Source organism: Macrobrachium nipponense, chromosome 49, assembly GCF_015104395.2.
Source record: "Macrobrachium nipponense isolate FS-2020 chromosome 49, ASM1510439v2, whole genome shotgun sequence".
Taxonomy (NCBI): domain Eukaryota; kingdom Metazoa; phylum Arthropoda; class Malacostraca; order Decapoda; family Palaemonidae; genus Macrobrachium; species Macrobrachium nipponense.
This window is the reverse complement of record NC_087224.1, coordinates 4,865,300-4,886,864: the sequence shown is the minus strand read 5'-3', so window position 1 is coordinate 4,886,864 and position 21,565 is coordinate 4,865,300. Positions and strand designations below refer to the sequence as shown.

Below are 21,565 nucleotides of genomic sequence, written 5' to 3'. Positions count from 1 at the left end.
CCAGCTTTTGTGAGCCTTGTGAAGTATTCGAATAAGACTTTTTGCCCTGTGTTGTGGTTAGGAAAAGTGCTTATTAGGTGCCCACAGGAGTCAGTCTTGCTGCTCTGGTCACAACACTGTACTACTGAAGACTTGCAGATAGACGATAAACTGTACTATTTTAGCTGGTGTGGTAACAGCTTTTGTAGTTCTCAAAGGCATACAGTGATTTGTTTGTCTTCTGTATTTCCTTGGCAGATTTACAAAAGGTTTTTTGCTGCTAATTAAATCCATATATTTTCTTCAAGTTACAGAGCCTCCAATGAATAATGTCCATGTCATCAAGTCAAAGCCTGTCATTGAGCTTAGACCAGTATTGCATTTCTCATGTAGGTAAAGTTAAAAAAAAAAAAAAATCTCGATCAACATGACATTTTGAAAATGTTTTAGGGAACCAAAATACATTCGTGTATGACTCATTGCGTAGTAGCAGGGGCCGGAAACTCCCCAGATTCCCTCGAGTATTGGTATGTGTGAGAGTATGCTTGTGTGCATGTGCGCATCTGTGTACCAAGTCCCAGGCAGTGGTATGTGTCGCAGTTTATTTGAAGGTTGTACAGCAACCCCTGAGCCAAGATAAGCGTAGGGAAATCATTTTTCTATTTACTGATTTTTTTATTTATTTATTTATTTTTTTATCCAGTTGCAGGTTTGACAATGATGACTCCTGTCAGTCGGTCAATTACGGTGCTGTTTTATTAGTATTGCAGTTGTGTAATACATTATTATTGGTGTATATAGTATTTATATATATTTTTTTTTTTTTTGCCTAAAGAACTCTGATTTAATAAGTCACCGGTTCTGAGACTTTGATATGTATATTGTAGCAATGTATTGTTTACAGTGGTATATGATATCCTAAAAATCTCTGAATTGGTGAACTTCCCAAAAGAGCTAGTTTTGGCTTTGGTCTCAGGTTAGTGACTTCAGCCAATGATTCTGCGGCACGTCTCCACTGTGTCTTTTAGAAAATCTTCCAGTGGTTTACACCTGTTTATTTTATTTTTTGTAGTGTGGTGTCATTGTTGTGATGTGAGCAGCAAGATATAGGGCATGTCTCCCCCATGCACTGCCTGGTGCTTTATTGCCCTGTATCTTTGTGTGCCCACAGTGCTACATCAAGAAGGACCCTCCTTCAAGCCTTCCTATAGTAGGTTTGATGTAGGGTCCCTGCTCATGTGTCACTGTGCCGCTGGGGGCCCAGGTCCAGTCATGAGTGCGGCCCCCAGCAGGCCAATTAGTCATTCTTTGTCATCTGCCTTATCGTCTTTCGCACAAAGAAGGAATTTTGTAATGAGTGGTGGGTGTAATGTGATGGACGGAGGGCAGGCAGTGATCTGTCTCCCCAAGGTGGCTTCCAAGCTGCTATGATCACTGGCTGCCTTAGGCCATTATGTGCCTGTGCATCCCACCCCTATACCTGCTATCTGTGTGTGCTATGTTACTTGGCCCCGGGTCAGAGATGGCTGGCAGATTGTATTGCATTTGCTGCACCTGACCCTTAGGCCAACACTGGTATAGTGCACGGTGTTGCATCCACCCTCGCTTACCCACCACCAAGGCAGTGTTTCCAACCATTCTTCTTGACTCATTATCATTCAGCATAGCCCAGAAAACATTGGTATTGCAACAAGGCCAAAGATAGTAGATAATGTACCGGTAGAAAAGAATCAAATTAGTAGTGTGCAGTTTTGCTGTCTTCATTGTTTGTGTTGTGGTCAAAATCTGCGTTGTTAAGTAGATAGTTGTCTTGTGAGCTGCTTACAATCCAGCAGAAGGCAAGAACGCTTGCTTGTTAGCAGTTCAACTGACATTCATGGGCAGATGGCCTTTTGCAGTCACTATTATGCCATACCAATATAAAGATAACCTGTTTTGGACATTGTGAAAGTTTGCAATACCCAGCTAACCAGTGTGGCAGGGAAGGTCATAGAGCCTAATAGCCAGCAAGCAGTATGCTGTAGGTTCTCTGAATGCCATTCTGGTCAAGTAAGATGCGCTATTTTTGCTGTAGTCTACTAAGTGGCTACCGAAGCTGTACAGCTGAAAACATGAATTTGCAACATTTATTGCTTAGTTTCCAGCTAATGTTAGAGACCTGCTTGATTACAAGTAAAAGCAAGCAGTTCACTGACCTGTAAATGCTCTCTAGAAGAGACGGTGTTCATTACTAGTACGTATTGCAATTGGTAGAAATACTCTCTGGTGGGAAATGAGATCTCTCTGTTTCCTTTCACTAATAAGAGTTATTCTTATGACTAATAGCAAAGTGTGGTCTAACTGCAAGGATGGAATTTCCACCAGTCAATGTTGGTTCCACCACTTGACTATTCCTTAGTACGTGGAGGATTGAACTCCGAAGGTGTTAGCTCTATCTTAAACTGAGTGCTATTACACTCACTGAGTGGAATTCAATCTTAGAGGAGTGCTACACTCATTGACAAAGTCTCTTATGATATCTAGGACCATAGTGATCCTATTTTGTCAGTTCAATTTTCCCCAATGTGAGATATGACTATCTTCAAATGATTTAAGGATAACTGCTGTAGTACCACATGCAAATTATTGCACAAATAATCTTCAATTGGGGGCTACCTACATACATGAACTGTTAGTGGTACTTGGGGCCCTATTTATCGCTCAGTTGTTCCGTTGCTGTAGGCTGGAAGCTTATAGAAGTGAGTCTCAGATTAGCTGTTTAAAAATAGGCAAGTTTTATTTCTACACATATATTACAAATGCCAGGTGATTTTAATTTTTGAATTGGCAGCAGGGTAGTGTTTGGGAAACTAAAATTACTCTAAAAGAATGAGACTTCTGTAAGTGATAACTTTTTTATTAGCAGCGGTCTGTAAGGAGTGACAGCATTAAAGATCAGGATTCCTTTTCACCCTTTGGAGTCCTTACATTGAAGCCCAATTATAGTATGAGTTGTAAGATGCAGTGTCTTAGTCTACATTAGCGCTTGAGGCGTTAATGTGGGAGACACTGGATTGTATGACGTCAGGCCTAACTCACAGTGGGGCCCTTTTTACTGTGGGACTTGAAAGACTTGCTTAGTACGCCCCAGTTCACTGTGATCATCAGTATTCTTCCTTTCTTCTTCGTTATTATCTGGGTGCTCTAGGCTAGGGCTGGTGCACAAGACAAATGCTGTGTACAAATATTTGCATTGGATAAGTGTTCATTTTATTTTCCAGTATGCATGTGCAATCTGGCAGTGTCCTTCGACCCTTTTTACCCTTTCCTGTGTCCAAAGGAACTAGTCTGTTAGCTCCATCAGACTCTGTGTAAGGCTGAACAAAGCACCAGGCATTCTGTTCCCTGTTCCTTTTGAGAGCACCCAGCCTATGTTGGATCACAGGGCAGCATTCTGAGAACAATCATTGGCCATTAGTAGTTGCTTAATCTATGGCAGTAGAATAATGCTTCATGGAAGTCAAACTTTCATTACATTACATGTGAGTGAAAGTTTGAACTGTTGATTGTCAATATTTGTTTTCTAAATGTGGCCCACTATTTCATCCCTTTGTCCGTGCAGTCCCACCCTATAATACAATCATTCATGTTGTCATTGGTCTTGTACTTAATTGCATTTTTTCATAACTTTAGTTTGGATCTTAAGCCAAAGAGATTGATGTTAGCTGTAGATTGATAGACATTTTAATAGATAATGAATTGTTCCCATAACTATTCTATTTGTAAATGTTTGAAGAGTAAGAGTGGATTGAATGATTCAGAGTGTGAGAAAGGTTGTATGACAAAATACCAGAATAAAATCATGAGTGACAGTTATGTAGGTATTTTTGCTGGTGAGCTATGGTGGGTTGAAAAAATAAAGAAGAAAATCAGGTTGGTTTTTGTGGCAATTGTGTTAAAAGTGTAAAGAATTGTACACATTTGAATGGTGAAAACTTCTTCAATAGTTATAAAAAAAAAAAAAAGCCAGTCACATACAATGTATGAAAAGGACTTTCCTTTGTAAGTTACACAGCTTGAGTGAGTGTGAGATGAGGAAAGACTTGGATGTGATTTGTAAAAAATCCAGGAAGGTCCACCTGAACCTGCAAGGGAAAAGTAACCCCCTTCAGCCCCCAACCCTTTCCCTCCCATCTTCCCTTCTTAAGTGGAGCATAGAGCCAGTGCCCAGCTTCTTCTGATGTATGTGACTCCTCGTGCTGCCTGTGTTGCCTCATTAAGGTGGCCTAAAAATATTTTATTTTCTCTCTCTCTCTCTCTCTCTCTCTCTCTCTCTCTCTCTCTCTCTCTCTCTCTCTCTCTCTCTCTCTCTCTCTCAGTTTTGGGTCTAATCCCTTCTACCCATGGACTACTGTGCCAAAATCAACTGTCTCCCTCACATCAAACATCAGTGTGCTCGTCTGTATAATATTCTTGATTATTGTAACAATTATGTCAATGGGATTTTTGTCTCCTCAAAAAATACTGTCTTTCTCTCAGCTGACTGTATGAGAAGCGTGATATAAATATATTTAAGTGTTCAAAGTGTCTTTTATTCACCAATACTGCTACGTCTTAAGGTGGAACTAGAGCATCACTTAACTGTTCAGTTTCCAATTTCAAGTAAAAGTGCAAACCAAACTTTTAAAAAATCAGGTAATTTTATGCATCAGTTACGGTTTGTAATTCACACTAAAGTTTGGAAAAAATGTGGAATTTTTTAATGATTTCAAGGTCTCGGTTTATCTAAAAAAGTTGAGAAAAAATACATGCACCTGAAAGAAAGAAAACTTACAGTTTTCTTGATACCCATTTCATTCCACTAGGTTTTGTGCATGAATTATAACCATTTAGATAAAAGCTATCATAAATTTTTAAAATCTTATTTTTCAGACCTTCAGTTATCTTGTGAATAGTTTGGCACAAGCCATGCTAATAAATGTACTAAAAAATGTTTTTATACATAAGACATGTCTCTCATGCACACTTAATTTTTATAATCTATTTCCAATCAGGAGTTCCAGTTGCACCAACCTGTTGTATCAGAAAAAAGTAGAGAGAGAAGTATTCTATGCATCTTGTAGTGTGTAAGATCTCCAGTGGCATGAAAGTAACAGGAGTCGTTTGCTTGATCTACTGGAGGCAAGTTGACTCCCCAACTCACAGGACAGGGCATTCACTTCTCCCAAAACTCCATGTGCTAACTAGGACCAAGGCAACCTAACTAACTTTTCAACCTTAGGCTAGATCTGTAAAATCATGGGCAGATGGGAATCAGAGGTCACCACCTTCAGATTATTGCACGGGCAAATGAGCGCAATACCTTGAGAGTGCCCCTCCTATTCAACTTCAAGTGGCTTCGAGGGGACAGTCACGCACGACCTGAGGGATACCCAGATGTCCTAGCTACGTCATCTCTTAGAGAAGAGGAGGCTACACCAAACTTCTGCCCTCTCCATCCGGTACTTCTAGATGACACTCTTGATGGAAATGGCAGATGTGACCCTGCAAGTTTGCCGACTTTTTACCGTTGACCCAGATGGCCCGTGGCTCTGTTGGACTTACATTTATCCTCATAGAGAGCTACAAACAAGCAGAGAAAAAGTCTAAGAGACACTTAAGTTGCTGTCATTACTGCTGACAAGCCTTGAAACAGTGCATCAGCCCTGGAATTGCATAATGCAACCAGACCAATGTACCAGCATTTAATGCCAAAACCTCCTGTGTCATATGCAACACACACTGGCACCAGGGAAAGAGACCAACGAGCAAGGCCCCAACAAAGAAAAGTCGAGTAACTACAATATGTGACAAGGCCTGACTGGCCAGGGACAAATTCTTTGAGCTTTTGGCACAAAAACGGCACACACATCCGTAAACCTTTGATGCATGATGTTTCATGAGCAGAGTTCATCTGCTCCTGTCTGCCCAGCTTGGTGATTCCCTTAAAAAATCAGCCTTGGACAGTCAAAATGTACAATAAGTCAAACGCCTTGACGTCCTCGGACCGTTCTCCCTACAATTGGTGGTGGCTGCCCAAAAGAATTGTAGCATAGTTAATCAAGTGAAACAGCATCTAGTCCGTCACTCTGATGGCATAAGGCTTGAGGCTGAATGGATGAGCAACTGGCTCTCCTCTTTCTCAGTTAGGCAGTAGTAAACACATGATCTGCTATATTTTTTGGGCAACCCAAAAGATTATATAGAAAAATATATGGGTAATACATATACTACACAGATTAATGAGGCAAAAGATGTTTGCCAAAAGTACTTAATTACTAAACTGACTATACAGCCAAGCTCGGCGATACTTTTCCCTGAAGGAGTCTGTGCCACCCGTTCACCTCATGCAGTGCACTGTAGGTATTGAGGTTCTTTGAAGCATCCCTTCCACCCCTAGCGGCAACCCCTTTCATTCCTTTTACTGAACCTCCATTCATATTCTTAATTCCATCTTACTTTCGCAGACTTACCCTCCTCAAACAGTTTCTGAATATAGTCATTTGAAAAATTAATAGGGAAAGCAGTAAGGTTTAAATTTGACTACTGTGCCCCATCATTCGATCAATGTTCAGCCATTGGGTAATTGATGGTCCAGTGATGGAAATAGTGTCAAATTTTGGAGGTTTTCATAGCAGAATTTTAACTGTGATTTTCCTTCTCAATTTCACTTGTGTTCTGATCTTGGTAGATTTGTTGATTTTAGGCTGTCGGTATTTAGCTGTTGTTTTGAGGCTGTGTAAGTATTTAGCTGTTGTTTTGGGGGTCATATTTCATGTACATTTCATGTGAACAAGAAGCTGTTTAAAAATTTTTGTTGGTATTTAGCTTTTTTTTTCCTGGGGGCCATTTATATCAATATATTTCTCTGTTGTTTTCACGCAAATTTTGATTCTGTATTTGAGCTGTTGTTTCAAGTTTGTCATTATTTTGCATTTGTTTTTAAGAGATTTATTGCCACAATATTCAGCTGTTGTTTTGGGGCATTCATACATCAGATTCATTTATTAAGTTTTAAAGTTTGTGTCTTGTGGTAGGGTGTTCGATGTTGGCATGGGCGTCATCCTCCTCCAAGTTTTATATAGAAAGTACCAGAGACACTAGCAAAATATTTTTGGCAATTTATAACTTATCTTTACTGCTTGACTGTATCCAGAGGAAATCACTTTATCAATTGCAAAAAAATGCTTCAATCCTGGAAGGGTTGCCCACAAATGAATTGCCTGTTATTGTTTTGCAAAATTTTCATTTCATACATTCAGCAATCAATTCATTCAGTTTTTGGTCCCTTCCTATTGCTTTTCCGTTAAGGCCTGTCCACACGACCGGGCTCCTGGGATCCCGGCGTGCTCCGGGGAGAATGACGGGCAAATTCAGGCAGATTTATCCGTGAATGTCCATCCACACGGGTGAGGCGATGGAGAGGTGGGCGTGCCCGATGATGCCCAGTAATGTGTTCAGTGCGGTACGATAAACATGGTGCCTACCGCAAAGAAGATGATAGCGTAGCATGATAATTGCTTTGTGTGTGATGAAAAAGAAGAGAATATGGTGCAAAGAATGGCTCGGTAAAAGAAATGTATAATGGTTAACGTATGTCAGCCAGGATCGAAGCTCCAGCCATCGGGCACCACCATGGTGAATTTGCTACAAGACCCATCGGGCAATTTGACGGTTTGCCCGTTAGAGGGGAAGTCCGCCGATCAGGCCCAATCGTGTGGACAGGCCATTAGAACTGTCACAAATCGTAGTCTCATTTTTATTCACTGCCTCTTTTGCTACCATCCTTAACCAAAATCCAAATTGGAGGAAGAGGCTTTTAATACATGACACCAACTATGTAGTTCTATAAATCCTGTGATATGCTGCACCATAAAATAATTAAATTTTTGTCTTTATACTGTAAAAGTTTGTAATATTAAATCGTGATTAGTCTACAGTTAAGTGGAATGTATATTGAGGTCACACAAGACTGTATTGTATATTAGCCAGTCTGTAAATTGTGGCATTGAAAACTAGACTGAATATTAGTCACGCTTTCCCCACTAAGATCGCCCACATACTCATATAGCATTAAAGTACACCAAATCATGTAAATTTCAGTTTCTTTTGGGGCAGGTGGGCTTACAACACACACCCCTCCCGACGCCCCTGGGGTTATGGGCATCATATTTCCCAGACTCACATTTTCATAATTTCTTAAAATTTGTTGTAAGCTAGAGTATGTCCAGACATTTCTAAGAGGTACCAGTGTACGTACATTAATATTTTGCCATTCTCTGAATGTATTACTTTTCTGATTTTAGGAAAATTAGGATTCTTCCTGTAGTGTAAAGGCCTGTCCACACGAGCGGGCCTGATCGGCGTGCTCCAGGGTTGACGGGCTTACCCGTGAAAGTTGTCCACACGGGCGAGGCGATGGAGAGATGGGCGTGCCCGACGATGCCAGTAGTGTGTTCAGTGCAATACGATAAACATGGTGCCTACCGCAAAAAAGAAGTGTAGCATGACAATTGCTTTGTGTGATGAAAAAGAACAATAAGAGGAGAATATGGTGCAAAGAATGGCTTGGTAAAAGAAATGTATATGGTTGACGCAAGTCTGCCAGGGTCGAAGCTCAAGCCATCGGTCACCACCATGGTGATTTTGCTTCAAGACCCATCGGGCAATTTGACGGTTTGCCCGTTGGAGGGGAGGTCTGCCGATCAGGCGCGGTCGTGTGGACAGGCCCTAACAAATCCCTCCAGACAAATTCTTTGCAGGAGATATTTGTTATTAAACTTTTAATTTGTTTTCCCAAGTATAGCTGTCTACACTTCGTAACTGTTAGACCAATATAGGATAAACACTGGTATGGACAACAGATGGCCGCTTATTCTTATGCCATGCCTACCGACGTATTTTTTGTCTGTCTTATTACACTTATGCTTCCTTCAAGTGGGCAAGAAACATCATAAGTCCTGGTAACTGTTTGGAGGTTATATCTAGTGTATAGTACCTGGTTAACCCAGCTAAGGCAGTTATAGCTCTTGCTCAATTGTGGATTTTCATCAATCTCTCGAGTATGGATTGAGCGAAACTGTTACATCTGGGACCTTCAAGCTGGTGTGTGCCTCACGAGGAGTCTTAAAAGAGGATTTCTGAGCAACCAATTCTTTTTGGACTTGCGTGTCATAACAAATACCCTAAAATTTTTGTCGCCATTTAAAGCTTATTAACCGAATTGACTGGTTTGTTTGGTTTTCAGTCGCATGTCATTATTTTAAAAAACTGAAATAAGCAAACCTTAAGTGAACAGCAGGCATTAAAAAATAGTAACAGGAAATTTAGCACCTCAATGGGAGTCATAACAGAATTTAGTGCCCATGTGTACTGGAACCCTTTGGCAATTTCATTTTTTTTTTTTTAAATAACACATTCTGCCATTTTCATTTGTATAAACACATGTTCCGATTTACTTTCACAAACTATGTCCAATGTTTGAGATGACCCAGAAATCACTAACTTCCAAAATACCATTCTTAGGTGTACATTAAATAATGCCTTTCATGAAGTGGGTTAAAACAAAAACAAGTTTTATATAAAATATTTACTATCATTTTCCAAATTGGAATGGTTCAGAACACTACATATTATTCAAGTACTGATGATAGTTGGCAAGGCAGCACCCATCAGTGAAAGACTAGATAACTGCCTGCAGAAGTAGAGGGTCACCTGGATCAAAACGAGATTACCCTTACAACTGCAGCACAACTTAATGATGGGCATGCATGCCTATGACTAACCACCTTAAAACTACAAAAAAAATAAAGTTCAGATTATGAATAAATGGCATTACTTAAGCCAAAAAATTAATATGACAGTCTTACTGCTCACTATCAATATTTGATTACACACTAAATGCATCACATTTCAACTCCTATTGTGTACAAGTTTTTATTAATAAAATCCAATAAAAATAAAAATTTTCTGAGCCATCATTTAGCATTCAGAATCTTTAACCTCTACCAATAAGCCAAATTCTTAAGGTAACTGGTATTATTAACCCTACACCACATTCAGTAATTACTATAAAAACTTGTACTACAAACTGTAACTATCAGTTATAAGACCATTCTCTTCATTCTAATCACAATCTTGTTTTTAAGAAGTGAGGGGACAGAAACAATTTAAGAAGTGAGACAACAAAAACAATTAACACTTAGGGGAACTTAAAACATTACTTCAAGAATTACCTTTGCACTATAAATAAGGGAAGAGGGAAAAATCTACACCTAAAAATTTATCTTGTAAAATAACCACTAAAAAGATCTGACAAAATGCTTCTCCAAAAACTAAATACAGAAATTTCTTTTTGCAAAGGTAAAAACCAAGGGAGTTTGGCAAAAATCACTAAATACGTTGAACACCAACATCATGCTGGAAGCATATTAGTTGCCATGGCCATATTCCAGGTGACAGGACCTTTGACAATAATGTGAGAAAGGCCTTCTTTGATCCGAATAAAATGTCTTTTGAAATCCAACCCACAACCCTTGGATAACCTGAAGTCTACCAGTATATGCTGGCCCATATCAATGACAGTTGCTTTGTACACTAACTGCGCTCCACGGCGGTCCAATGTGGTGACAGTCACCTGTTAAAAGAGCAACGAAAGTGAATTAATTTTTACTTCCAGAGAACTATACCCTATCATTTTGTGAATCATTTAACAAACTTGTTTTAAGAACCCTTTTGAAAGTCACAAGCTAAGAGCCCTGAACACTTAATTTTAAGGCTTATTTTGAGGAAAAATTTCCATATACCCCTTTACAGGCTGTACTAAAACAGCCTCACTGTGCTTTACCTAATCATTCACAATCCAGTGCTTAACAATTTAAATGTACTATTATCCCAAATAAAACTACATTCAACCGAGAGTGATTGTGTCAAATCTGAAACTTACGACATTAGCTGTGTGACACCTGTGAGTATACTTCAACTTGGTGAAGAGAGCTTCCAGATGTGTGATTGTGTCTGCCAAACTAGTCCTGACCAAGACTCTGGTCATTCTCTTGACAAGCCTTTGGAGTGGAGTTTGGCTAGCTTGTGTCCCTTGAGTCATCTGGGATAGCAGTAACTGGTCTGGCTGAGCTGGTTGAGAGAAGCTGATCATGCCAACATTTATATTCACCTCAACCTAAAATAAAACAAAGAATTAGACAGATCTCTTATTGTCTTAATAGTATGTATCTCTTATCTATCTACTGGAAATAGAGTAAAAAAGTAGTTAACACGTATTTAACGCAACTTACACCAGTATCTCTCCCAACAACAGATGGAGCTTCAGGCTGAGAGCAGATCATTCTGGTGGATAGATCATCCATTGCAGAATTAGCCCTATCCAACTCGCTACACATGCGTTTTGTCCCTGGCGTAAGGTTTTCTCCTGTACGTATGCCTGAAATGTTGAGAAAGTTGATTAGTAAAGAGTTTAGAGAATCTTTTGAAGATGGACGAAAACTTTCTTCAACTGATATCTTATTAATTCAAACTAAAGAAACTACCAATTATGGAACACTTAGGGACATTATCTATTGAGCTTTACCCCTCTCATATTCAAAAATACAAGCACAAAATCAATACTTATGAAAGATAATGCTGGTCTACAGATCAATAGCCTACACACCATATATAAATCTTGGTTATTTTAGATACCATGTATTTCCAAGGCACCTTCAACTTGAGAGGGCTTGACCTTTTGTCAGTTTTAAACGTGATCATTCAGTCCAGCGCCAATACACTCAACTTTAAAAAAGAGAGATCGCCAAGAACGTCATTCCCGCTTCCTGAGTTTTGGGTATCTAGTCAGTAAAAATGTGGTTCATTATGAATTCCTCCATTGGATCTAACATTGTGTGAGCAACAATGCCTATGTCCTGGTTTTCCATGTCTATATTTCCACCTTGAATGAACCCCATACAACTTGCAGTAGCGCTCTCTCTAACTTTTGTAATATAACTAATCCATCCCGAGCGTCGCCCTTGGCCTGTTGAGTGTGTTAGAAGTTCAGGAGGAGCATCGTAGAAGTCAAGAGCTTCCCCTTCTTCCAGACTCAATCCCTATTGCTTCATCATCATTCATTGATACCTTGTCTCCTAACTTATCTTCCAGTGCTTCAGGAGTTGCTCAAGGTGATACAGTGGGGCCTAGCTTAGTCGCGGGTCAGCAATCATGGATTCAGTTAATCACGGGTTTTTCCTTGGACCACTTCTCAGTCTATATCGCTGGCTGGTATGAATTCCAGCATTGCATTGTCCGTGGTAGGCTAAGCCTTGTCCGGTTCCGATAACCAGCAAATGCATGAACAGATTCGCATTATGATATTAACTGACAATAAAGGTAATAAAACCATTTTTACCTCATATATTATTGGCATATCTTCATAATATATAGCCTATTCATGGAATAATTCCACATCATTGACATCAACTTGTAGTCGAGTGGCCAGCAGAAACAAACATTGAGTTACATTGTTTCACAGCGACCTTTGTCATTCTTAACCTTTTAGAAATGTTAACCCTCTTACGCCGAAGGGGTATAATAAAAATTGTCTCCCATATGCCGAAGCAGTCTCTGAGTGAGCGCCAAAGCGGAAAAAATAATTTTTTTCAAAAAATCACAGCGCGCTTAGTTTTCAAGATTAAGAGTTCATTTTTGGCTCCTTTTTTTGTCATTGCCTGAAGTTTAGTATGCAACCATCAGAAATGAAAAAAATATCATCATTATATATAAATAATGCGATATACAATAGCACGAAAACAAAATTTTATATATAATTGTTTATTCAATCGCGCTGTGAGCAAAACGGGTTAAAGGCTAAAGTTAATTTTTTTTTTTTTTGTATTGCCACACTAAATTCCGATCATTTTGGAATATAACACGTTGTAAAATGATCAAAGCAACAGAAAATATCATCACAAAATTATCCATGAATTCGTAAACGCGCGGACATAAAATACCAAATTTGTAACTAATTTGTATTTTTCATAACTAACAAACCTGAGGTCTTAACATTAGGATTTACTAGCGCCAAGCTGGAAACCGGTAGAATTAAAAATTAAACACTTTTGGAGATCCAGGGACTATGGGCTCTATACCAGGTCACGGGGCTATGTATACCCAGAATGCCCACGGCTACCTGTGACCCATCAGTTATTTTCCTACCGCCTTTAAGATAAGACGTGTTACTGTCTATCTCATTTAAAGCCGTTTTCGACCATTTCGGAAGAGTTAAAGTTGACCGAATGTCAAATTTTTTGTATATATTTTTTTTTATATGCAAATATTTCAAAAATTAAAAAATTAAAAGAAAAGCATACAACCCTTCAATTATTTTTTTTTTCGTTTTCTACATAAAATTGCGCACATTTTCATATATAAAACTATGAAACGCCCAATATGAAACGGAGCAAATATAACTATAATGTGACGTACGCATTTCGGAGATTTGCGGCGGAGGGAAGGTTTTTTTTTTTTTTTTTTTAAATTCACCATAAATCTAAATATTTTGTTAGAGACTTCAAATTTGTTTCAAAATGAAGATAAATGACTGAATATACTACTGTAAGAGTTTTAGCTTACAATTGCATTTTTTTCCGACTTTCGGTAGAGTCAAAGTTTGACGAATGTGGTTTTTTCTATTTATCGTGATTTATATGCAAATACAGGCGGCCCGGGTTACGACGGGGGTTCCGTTCTTAAGACGCGTCGTAACCCGAAAATCGTCGCAAGCCGGAACAACTTTCTTGAAAACATGTCCACAGGGAAAATTTCACTACTAATATGCAATTTTTATTAAGGACATATCTCTAAAATTATCACTAATTTACTTTTTTCATGTGGAACACTGTGTATTCACAAATTACTGTATATTTTCATTAAAATACAAGAGAGAGAGATAGAGAGAGAATTTAACTCCTTAGGTTTCAATAGATTGAAATGAACGTCTGTAGGCAACTTTTCCCCCCTCCCATAAATACATATATTTCTCCAGAGAAGAGAGAAAGAGAGGATACTGTGCAATTATGTTTGTCTGTCTATCAATTCTTTTGCCGAGAGCGAGAGAGATAAAGGAAGAAATAGAAACACCAAATGTATGACAAGTATCATGTGGAGAGAGAGAGAGAGAGAGAGAGAGAGAGAGAGAGAGAGAGAGAGAGAGAGACGAGAGAGAGAGAGAGAGAGAGAGAGAGAGAGAGAGAGAGAGAGAGTTGTCCTTACAGTATTTAAAAGAGAGAAATGGAAAATGATTATTGTATTTTAAAATACTCCAGATATGAATTTTGTTTTTGTACTTACAGTTAATAGTATTTATTATTGGAAAATATTAATGATAAACTTATTACATACACGTCCATGTAAATGATCTCATCTCAGTGAGAGAGAGAGAGAGAGACAAGAGAGAGAGAGAGAGAGAGAAGAGAGGAGAGAGAGAGAGGAGAGGAGACGATGGAGGATCAAGAGAGAGAGAGAGAGAGAGCCGAGAGGAGAGAGAGAGATTCATACCATTAAATTCGTTGACCATTGTATGGCATTGTTAAGCTTGAGTGTCACTCGAGTTGAGGTGGGGAAATTGATACAGAAAAAGACAAAGGGAAGAATTTTCTTTTGAAATTAGTTTTACCGTATTATTGCTACTTCTATTATTATTATTATTATCATCATCATTTGAAAATATAATAAACACGTGCATCTACCATAAAAACTCTCATCTCAGTCATTTTCATCTTTAAAATACAACCATTATAAATTTTGTAATTAAAGTTTTATTATTATTATTATTATATTAAATAACTGAAATTATCAATAAACATTTTACATACTAGTACCATAAAAATTCTTTCATCTCGGTAAAAGAGAGAGAGAGAGAGTTAACCTTAATTATAAGTGACATGGATAGAATGAATTTTGTAATTACAGTTATTATTATTATTTGAAAGTATTAAAAACAAATAGTACAAGTACATAAAAAATCTTGTCTCTCAGTAAAATATGAGAGAGAGAGAGAGAGATGAGAGAGATGGGATGAGAGACGAGAGATGAGAGAGTAGAGAGAGAGAGAGAGAGATTGAGAGAGAGAGAGGGAGAGAGTGATCAGATACGTGGATTATTCAGGACCACGTGATTGCAACACTGCAGCTCTCCCCCCTCCTGGCTGTCACAGAACTTGATATATAGCGACAGTTTTAGTACCTGGATCTCTAAAAAGGTTACTGGAAGTTACTTCAAGAAGACTGGATTTCCTTCATTCTTCCATAATTTTTTAAATATAAGCTAAAATCTTACTAATTCACTATGGTATTTTCTTTAATGAATTTATATTATTGCTGCATAAATTAATATTAATATTTGAAAATAGCAAATCATTTATTTATCATACTAAAAAACATCATCTTTGTAGTATAGAGAGAGAGAGAGAGAGAGAAACTGTGCTAAACTATAAAGGATTCTTATCTTATCATAGTATGTGGCGTCAGCGTCGTAACCTCGGAACAAGCGTCGTAACCCAGGGCGTATTTTTTTTCAATGAATATTTCAAGAAAAAGCGTCGTAACCTCGGAACGTCATAAGCCGGACCCGGCGTAACCCGGGGACCGCCTGTATTTCGAAAATGAGAAAAGCTACAACCTTTAATAATTTTTTGTTGTATTCTACATGAAATTGCGCACATTTTCATATGTAAAACTTTATGTAACGGCTAATTTAAAATGGTGTAAACATAACGACAAACAAAAAACTTCTGATTTTTTCCGGAAGAGTTACCGCACGGACGTAAGGAAAAATTTTTTTTTTTTTTTTTTCATAAATTCACCATAAATCAAAATATTGTGCTGGAGACTTTCAATTTGTTGCAAAATGAAGGTAAATGATCGAATATTACTAGAATAAGAGAGTAAATGATCGAATATTACTAGAATATAAGAGTAAATGATCGAATATTACGAGAATATAAGAGTTTTAGCTCACAATTACATTTTTCAACCATTTTGGTAGAGTTAAGGTTGACCAAAGGTTGAAATTTTGGCACTTATCGTTATTTATATGAAAATATTTCAAAACTGATAAAAGCTACAACCATGGGTTGTGTTTAGTTGTATTGTGCATGAAATTGCGCACATTGCCATATATAAAACTTTATGTAACGGCAAATTTAGAATGGTGTAAACATTACGACAATCGCACGAAAAAATTTATCGGAAGAGTTACTGCGCGGACGTAAGGAAAGTTTTCATAAATTCACCATAAATCGAAATATTGTGCTAGAGATGTCCAATTTGTTGCAAAATGAAGGTAAACTATTGAATATTTCTAGAATATAAGTGTTTTAGCTTACAATTGCGTTTTTAGACTATTTTGGTAGAGTTAAAGTTGACCGAAGGTTGAAATTTTGGCACTTAGTTATTTATATGAAAATATTTCAAAACTGATAAAAGCTACAATCATGAGTATTTTTTTGTTGTATTCTGCATAAAATTGCGCACATTTTCATATATAATACTCCATGTAACGGCCAATTTAAAATGGTGCAAAAAATAATGTCAGTGATAAAATAATTTCCGAGATGTCACATACTTTTTAGTGCGAAGAAAGAAATTCGCGCTTGCGCGCCTCCTGCCGTAACGATTGTAAAAAAAAAAAAAAAAAAAAAAAAAAAAAAAAAAAAAAAAAAGCCTTAATCCATGAGCTCCTAGCATCTCCCAAGGCGCGTGATTCAAAAGTTTTCGGCTGGCAGGCCATTAAGTATTTTTCCGCAAATTTTTAAAAAAACTTTTTATGTCGACGTTTAATACGTCCAATCGGCACCCGGGAGACAATTTATGTAGACGTTTAATACGTCCAATTGGCGTAAGAGGGTTAATAGTAGTAGTGTAATTACAGTAGTAATAACATTGAGGAAAACATTAATTTTCAATTCAAACTTCATTATTGTTTTGGTATAACGTAACCAACTTATCTGAACACTGCAGTCATACAAACGATAACTGTCATAGATTATCATGTTTGTGATCGGCGACGAAGCGTAAATGTAATAAAACCAGTTTTACCTTTTATATTATTGTCATATATAATAAAACACATCGTATATATTATTGGCATATCTTCATAATGAAAAGCCTCTTCAAGGAATAATTCCTTGGGGAATGCATTTTTCAAAAGATAAAAATACACTTTACAAGTTTAGAGTATGCACTGATTACTTTATTTTGATGTGATTACATTAATATTACAGTATGGTACTGTAAGCACTACAGTAACTTTTTTATCATAAATGTATAATTCAAGAAAAAAATACATATGACCACCGTGACGTCACTAAACCTAGTCTCCTTCGTACAAACTATTTTTACACAATGTGATAGTGGTTACACCGTTCTACAAACTACCGATGTATATTTGCATAAGTATCCTCTAAACTCTGTCATAAATAACTTTACTTACTTTTTGTGGAGCCCAAATACTACTTACATCCCGGAAAATTAACGAAATCGCGAATTTTATCAGAGCAAGATTCACTAATTACCGTGGTTTCATCTTCTTTCATGACTAAATGCATTTTTAGGATGAACTTATTTACAAATTTTCAAATACTATGAATGTAAATAGCAAAATCTCTCTCTCTCTCTCATCACTTACAGAAAAAAACTAATACTTATCTATTATTATCATAATAATAAAAGAACAAGATGGTCCCCGACATTTATAGGTACATGCGTTGCCCTATTTTTATTCTTTGTGATTTATGAAACTACTTCACTACAACTTGTATAGTTGACTCAATGATTATCACACATTATAACAGTATACAGGGGAATATCATATCACTATCGAAGTTTCATTTATCACCATAAAAATATTTAAAATACAAATTTCATTATGTTATTCTCGAGCTAAGCCAGTCAACAGTTACTCTCGTTCTAAGCTGCTCTCTCAAGCTAGTCAACAGATACTCTAGTCCTAAGCTGCTCTCTCAAGCTAGTCAACAGTACTCTCGTCCTAAGCTGCTCTCTCAAGCTATTCAAGTTGCTCGCTCTCTCTCTCAATGAAATATGAATTACTGTATCATAATATCAAACTATTATGTACAAAGTTACAAATAATAATTCCATTAATAAATTAGTTTGCTGTTTATACATTAATATTATAGTTGGGTGCTGTAATCATTACAGAAAATCATGTTTTTTTTCATCATAAATATGTTCATTCACGAAATAGATATACTATGTACTTTTAGTTAGGTGCAGCAGCCAAATCATGAAAATAGAAAGGAATTGTTAGGTAATATACTTTTGTTTGCTGATCTGATGAAGGGGAAATTGAAGATAGGAAAATTTATAAAAGATTTGTGACATTATAGACATATAACTTAAACACACACACACAAACAAAGGAGGCATAGTGGTCCTGGGTGGGTTAATTATTAAGGTAGGCAGTTTAAAGCAGTTTTTGAAGGGGGGGGGGGGGGGGTGGGGGGGGACAGGATAACATGTATTTACTTATCACGGGGGGTTGGGGTTCTGGGCCCTATCCCGCGCGATTATTGAGGCCCTACTGTATGTTTAAATAAATTAATAAACTGTAGATAGAATAATACTCCCTTGGCCAATTCGAGTCTGTGATTTGCAACACACCAAAATCCCGAAATTAGTCAGTTATTCCTAAACCTCAATGAACTTATCAATACTCCTTTTCACAAATTTGTCCATGGGAACTCCTACAATATTGAAAATTTACTTTACCAAAACAAACCCATCCCAGCATGATAATGCAATAAAATTTTAAGTTACTGCTTGGCATTTTATTCTATATCAGCTTCTAACATTATTGCAAAACTTACATTAAATGGGACATTAGGTTTTATTACTCACCATCCACACACCACGTAGAAATATTCCGCAGGACCGTCGCCTTAGAAAGAAGCACTGTCCCATGGTGTTCCAGCTATATGAACTAATATCCCTCATACAGCTAGATCACCAAAGAAAATGCAACTATCAACAGTCATCTTTCCACAGGAACATCTGAAGATTTCATTTACCTCTATGCTTTGGTAATTTAGCTTTATGGACTTCAAACTGCCATCATAATGCCAAACCACCAAAGCACAGCAGAAAACAAAATGCCGTGCCTCTGTCTGTAGGTACTTATCTCCACCCAGGTGTACACAATCAGTTTTAATATTCCACAATTCCTTGATAAAAATTCAAAGTAGTCTACTATTTCAAAGACACTTTCTTATGATTTTCAACATCAATGTAAAGGAAAATATGAACCTTTGAAAACAATGGTGTCAAAATCAAGACTATAGGCACTCTGAAACCCTGTCCTTCAAGCAATACAGAGTCACATAGTACCTGAAACCTTGATCCAATCTTTTCTTTTAGTTTCTTTCATCGGATAGCCAAGTGTCTTTTCACAAGTATAAACTCCAAATGCAAGAGTCTCTTCGTAAGTATATAACAAAATATTTCATATTCCTAGGATTAAATGCATATCCCTTACCGCTGGCTTTCATGAAGTTTTTGTTGAACCACTGATGACCTGTGACTTGAGGTATTGATGCCCTATGCCGAGGGACAGTATTAAGGACCTGAAGAAGAAAAATTCAATAAACAATCTACAATACTCAATTACAATGCCATAAACATTTAACAATCACCATTCAAATGGATACAGTGATAGTCCAGTACATATATAATGGAGTGAAATAAATTTTGGTAGCATAAGAAGACACTGGGGAGAAAACACTGGTCAGGCTGAAGTAATAAATTTGACTACAGAATATAAAATATGGACAAATTGTATTTAAGGGTTCCAGCATGGTTTTGTTGTGCGAAGATAAAGGTGGTGGTCTTTGAAGAAGGATGATATATGGAGTGACAAGTGCCAGTCAAAGATGGAAGCACCAATGATGTTGGATCAGTGGGTTTTGGAGATTAGATTGAAAACAGAATTTACAGCCCAAAAACTGAGATGCAGCAAAATCCAGCTCAACTAACCAACCAATTACATAGCACTATTATAAATTTTGGTTTGAAACAATTTTTGCTGAATTTTCATAAGAATAATCCCGCTCAGGGGGGTAGAGCCATCAGTGCACCTAATGTGGTGGTGCACTGTAGGCTCTTTGCAGCATGCCTTCGATCACTATCAGCAATCCCTTTCATTCTTTTTACTGTACATCCTTTCATATTCTCTCTTCCATCTTACTTTCCACCCTCTCCTAACAATTGTTATAGGTTGCTTATCAATTTTAAGTTGAAAATAATTCTATGCAGTATTAAAAATTTCTTTTAGAATGACCTGAAGTCACATTTACAAAAGAACTGCTATGTTGATTAACTTGTAACATATACCAAAACTGGAACCGAACAGTCAAGCGTAATTTATCTAAATATACTCCAGATAAAACCTCAAGCTACCAGTGTAGCCAAATGACAAGATGCACCGATACTTATCTATGGTTCATTTTAAAGTAAACTATTTTCACAATCAACCAAATATGCTCTTTTCCATTCAACCACCCTCTTTCAACTGTGGATCCTTTCCAAATTTAACCAACCAACAACAAAAAAAGCTAGCTTAGAAGCATGAGAGACTATACCTTTCGCAGGAGGGAGAGTGCCAAGTTATCAATTTTTGTCCATGGAGTGGTTGTGAAAAGTGAGCAATCTTTATCCTTCCAAGAAATAAACTCTTTACAGGAAAAAGTTGGTTCATCCCACGGCAGCTCTGAAAAGAGGTTTACAATATATATAGAGCGCTAGCAAAGCCTTAAACCTTGTAGCCATTTACATCACTTGCACAATTCAAAATTTGTAAGTGGAGCCACTGAAGGACACTTCTTGAATGAAATCATTAAAAAAAATCATCATATTCTGGCATCACCTGAACCCACAGTTTTCCTACAGTAGTGCCTTTCTCAAGCACATTGTGGCGGCTAGCTTTCTAAAAATTCCAATCTGATATAGATGATTCAAGGTTTTCAAAATTTAGCCAGTAAGTGCATTGCATTAGTCCATTACAATAATGTTACTGTATTTACCAGACTAACAATGGCCTTCTTTACTACAAATTTTTTTTGCATATTAATTTGAAATGCTAGGCCAACCTACTTCTAACGATACACCACCCATTATGTGAAGTCTTCTATAAATTGTTTCAGAATTGTACTTATCCCAAACTTTGTTCACTCCAATCTCTAATTTACATAAAACAGCCGAGTAGTGCCCAAAAATATGATGTTAGGTTTCTACAGTTTAGATTTCTGTACAATCCTTTAGATTTAATAACTTTATAATTACATTGTATTTTGATTTTTAGATTACAGGTACTCAAGCACTTCGCGGGCTATGGATTGCTATATACCATGTGGCGGACTAATGCAGATCTGACTTTTTATGTAGTACTGAATAGTTAAACCAAGCCAATGTACAAAATTCGTAAGTTTCATGCAATTGACTAATTTGCTTGTAATCAGTATTAAAAAGTTTAACTTAAATATATAAAATTTACACTTTCATTAAAA

The 21,565-nt window shown here is 37.2% G+C and overlaps 1 protein-coding gene across 1 annotated transcript in view; it reads right to left on the bottom strand.

The window, feature by feature from the left end:
- Nucleotides 1–9,571: 9,571 nt before the first annotated feature.
- Nucleotides 9,572–21,565, bottom strand: part of LOC135205280 (serine/threonine-protein kinase grp-like) — a 32,659-nt gene continuing 20,665 nt past the window's right edge. Inside the window, exons 7-11 of the mRNA XM_064235659.1 lie at nt 20,642–20,769; nt 19,540–19,627; nt 11,292–11,437; nt 10,943–11,176; nt 9,572–10,633 (exon numbers count right to left, since the gene is read on the bottom strand). Of these exons, the coding sequence (XP_064091729.1) occupies nt 10,412–10,633; nt 10,943–11,176; nt 11,292–11,437; nt 19,540–19,627; nt 20,642–20,769 (818 nt within the window). The 3' untranslated portion in view covers nt 9,572–10,411. The remainder of the gene's footprint in view (nt 10,634–10,942; nt 11,177–11,291; nt 11,438–19,539; nt 19,628–20,641; nt 20,770–21,565) is intronic.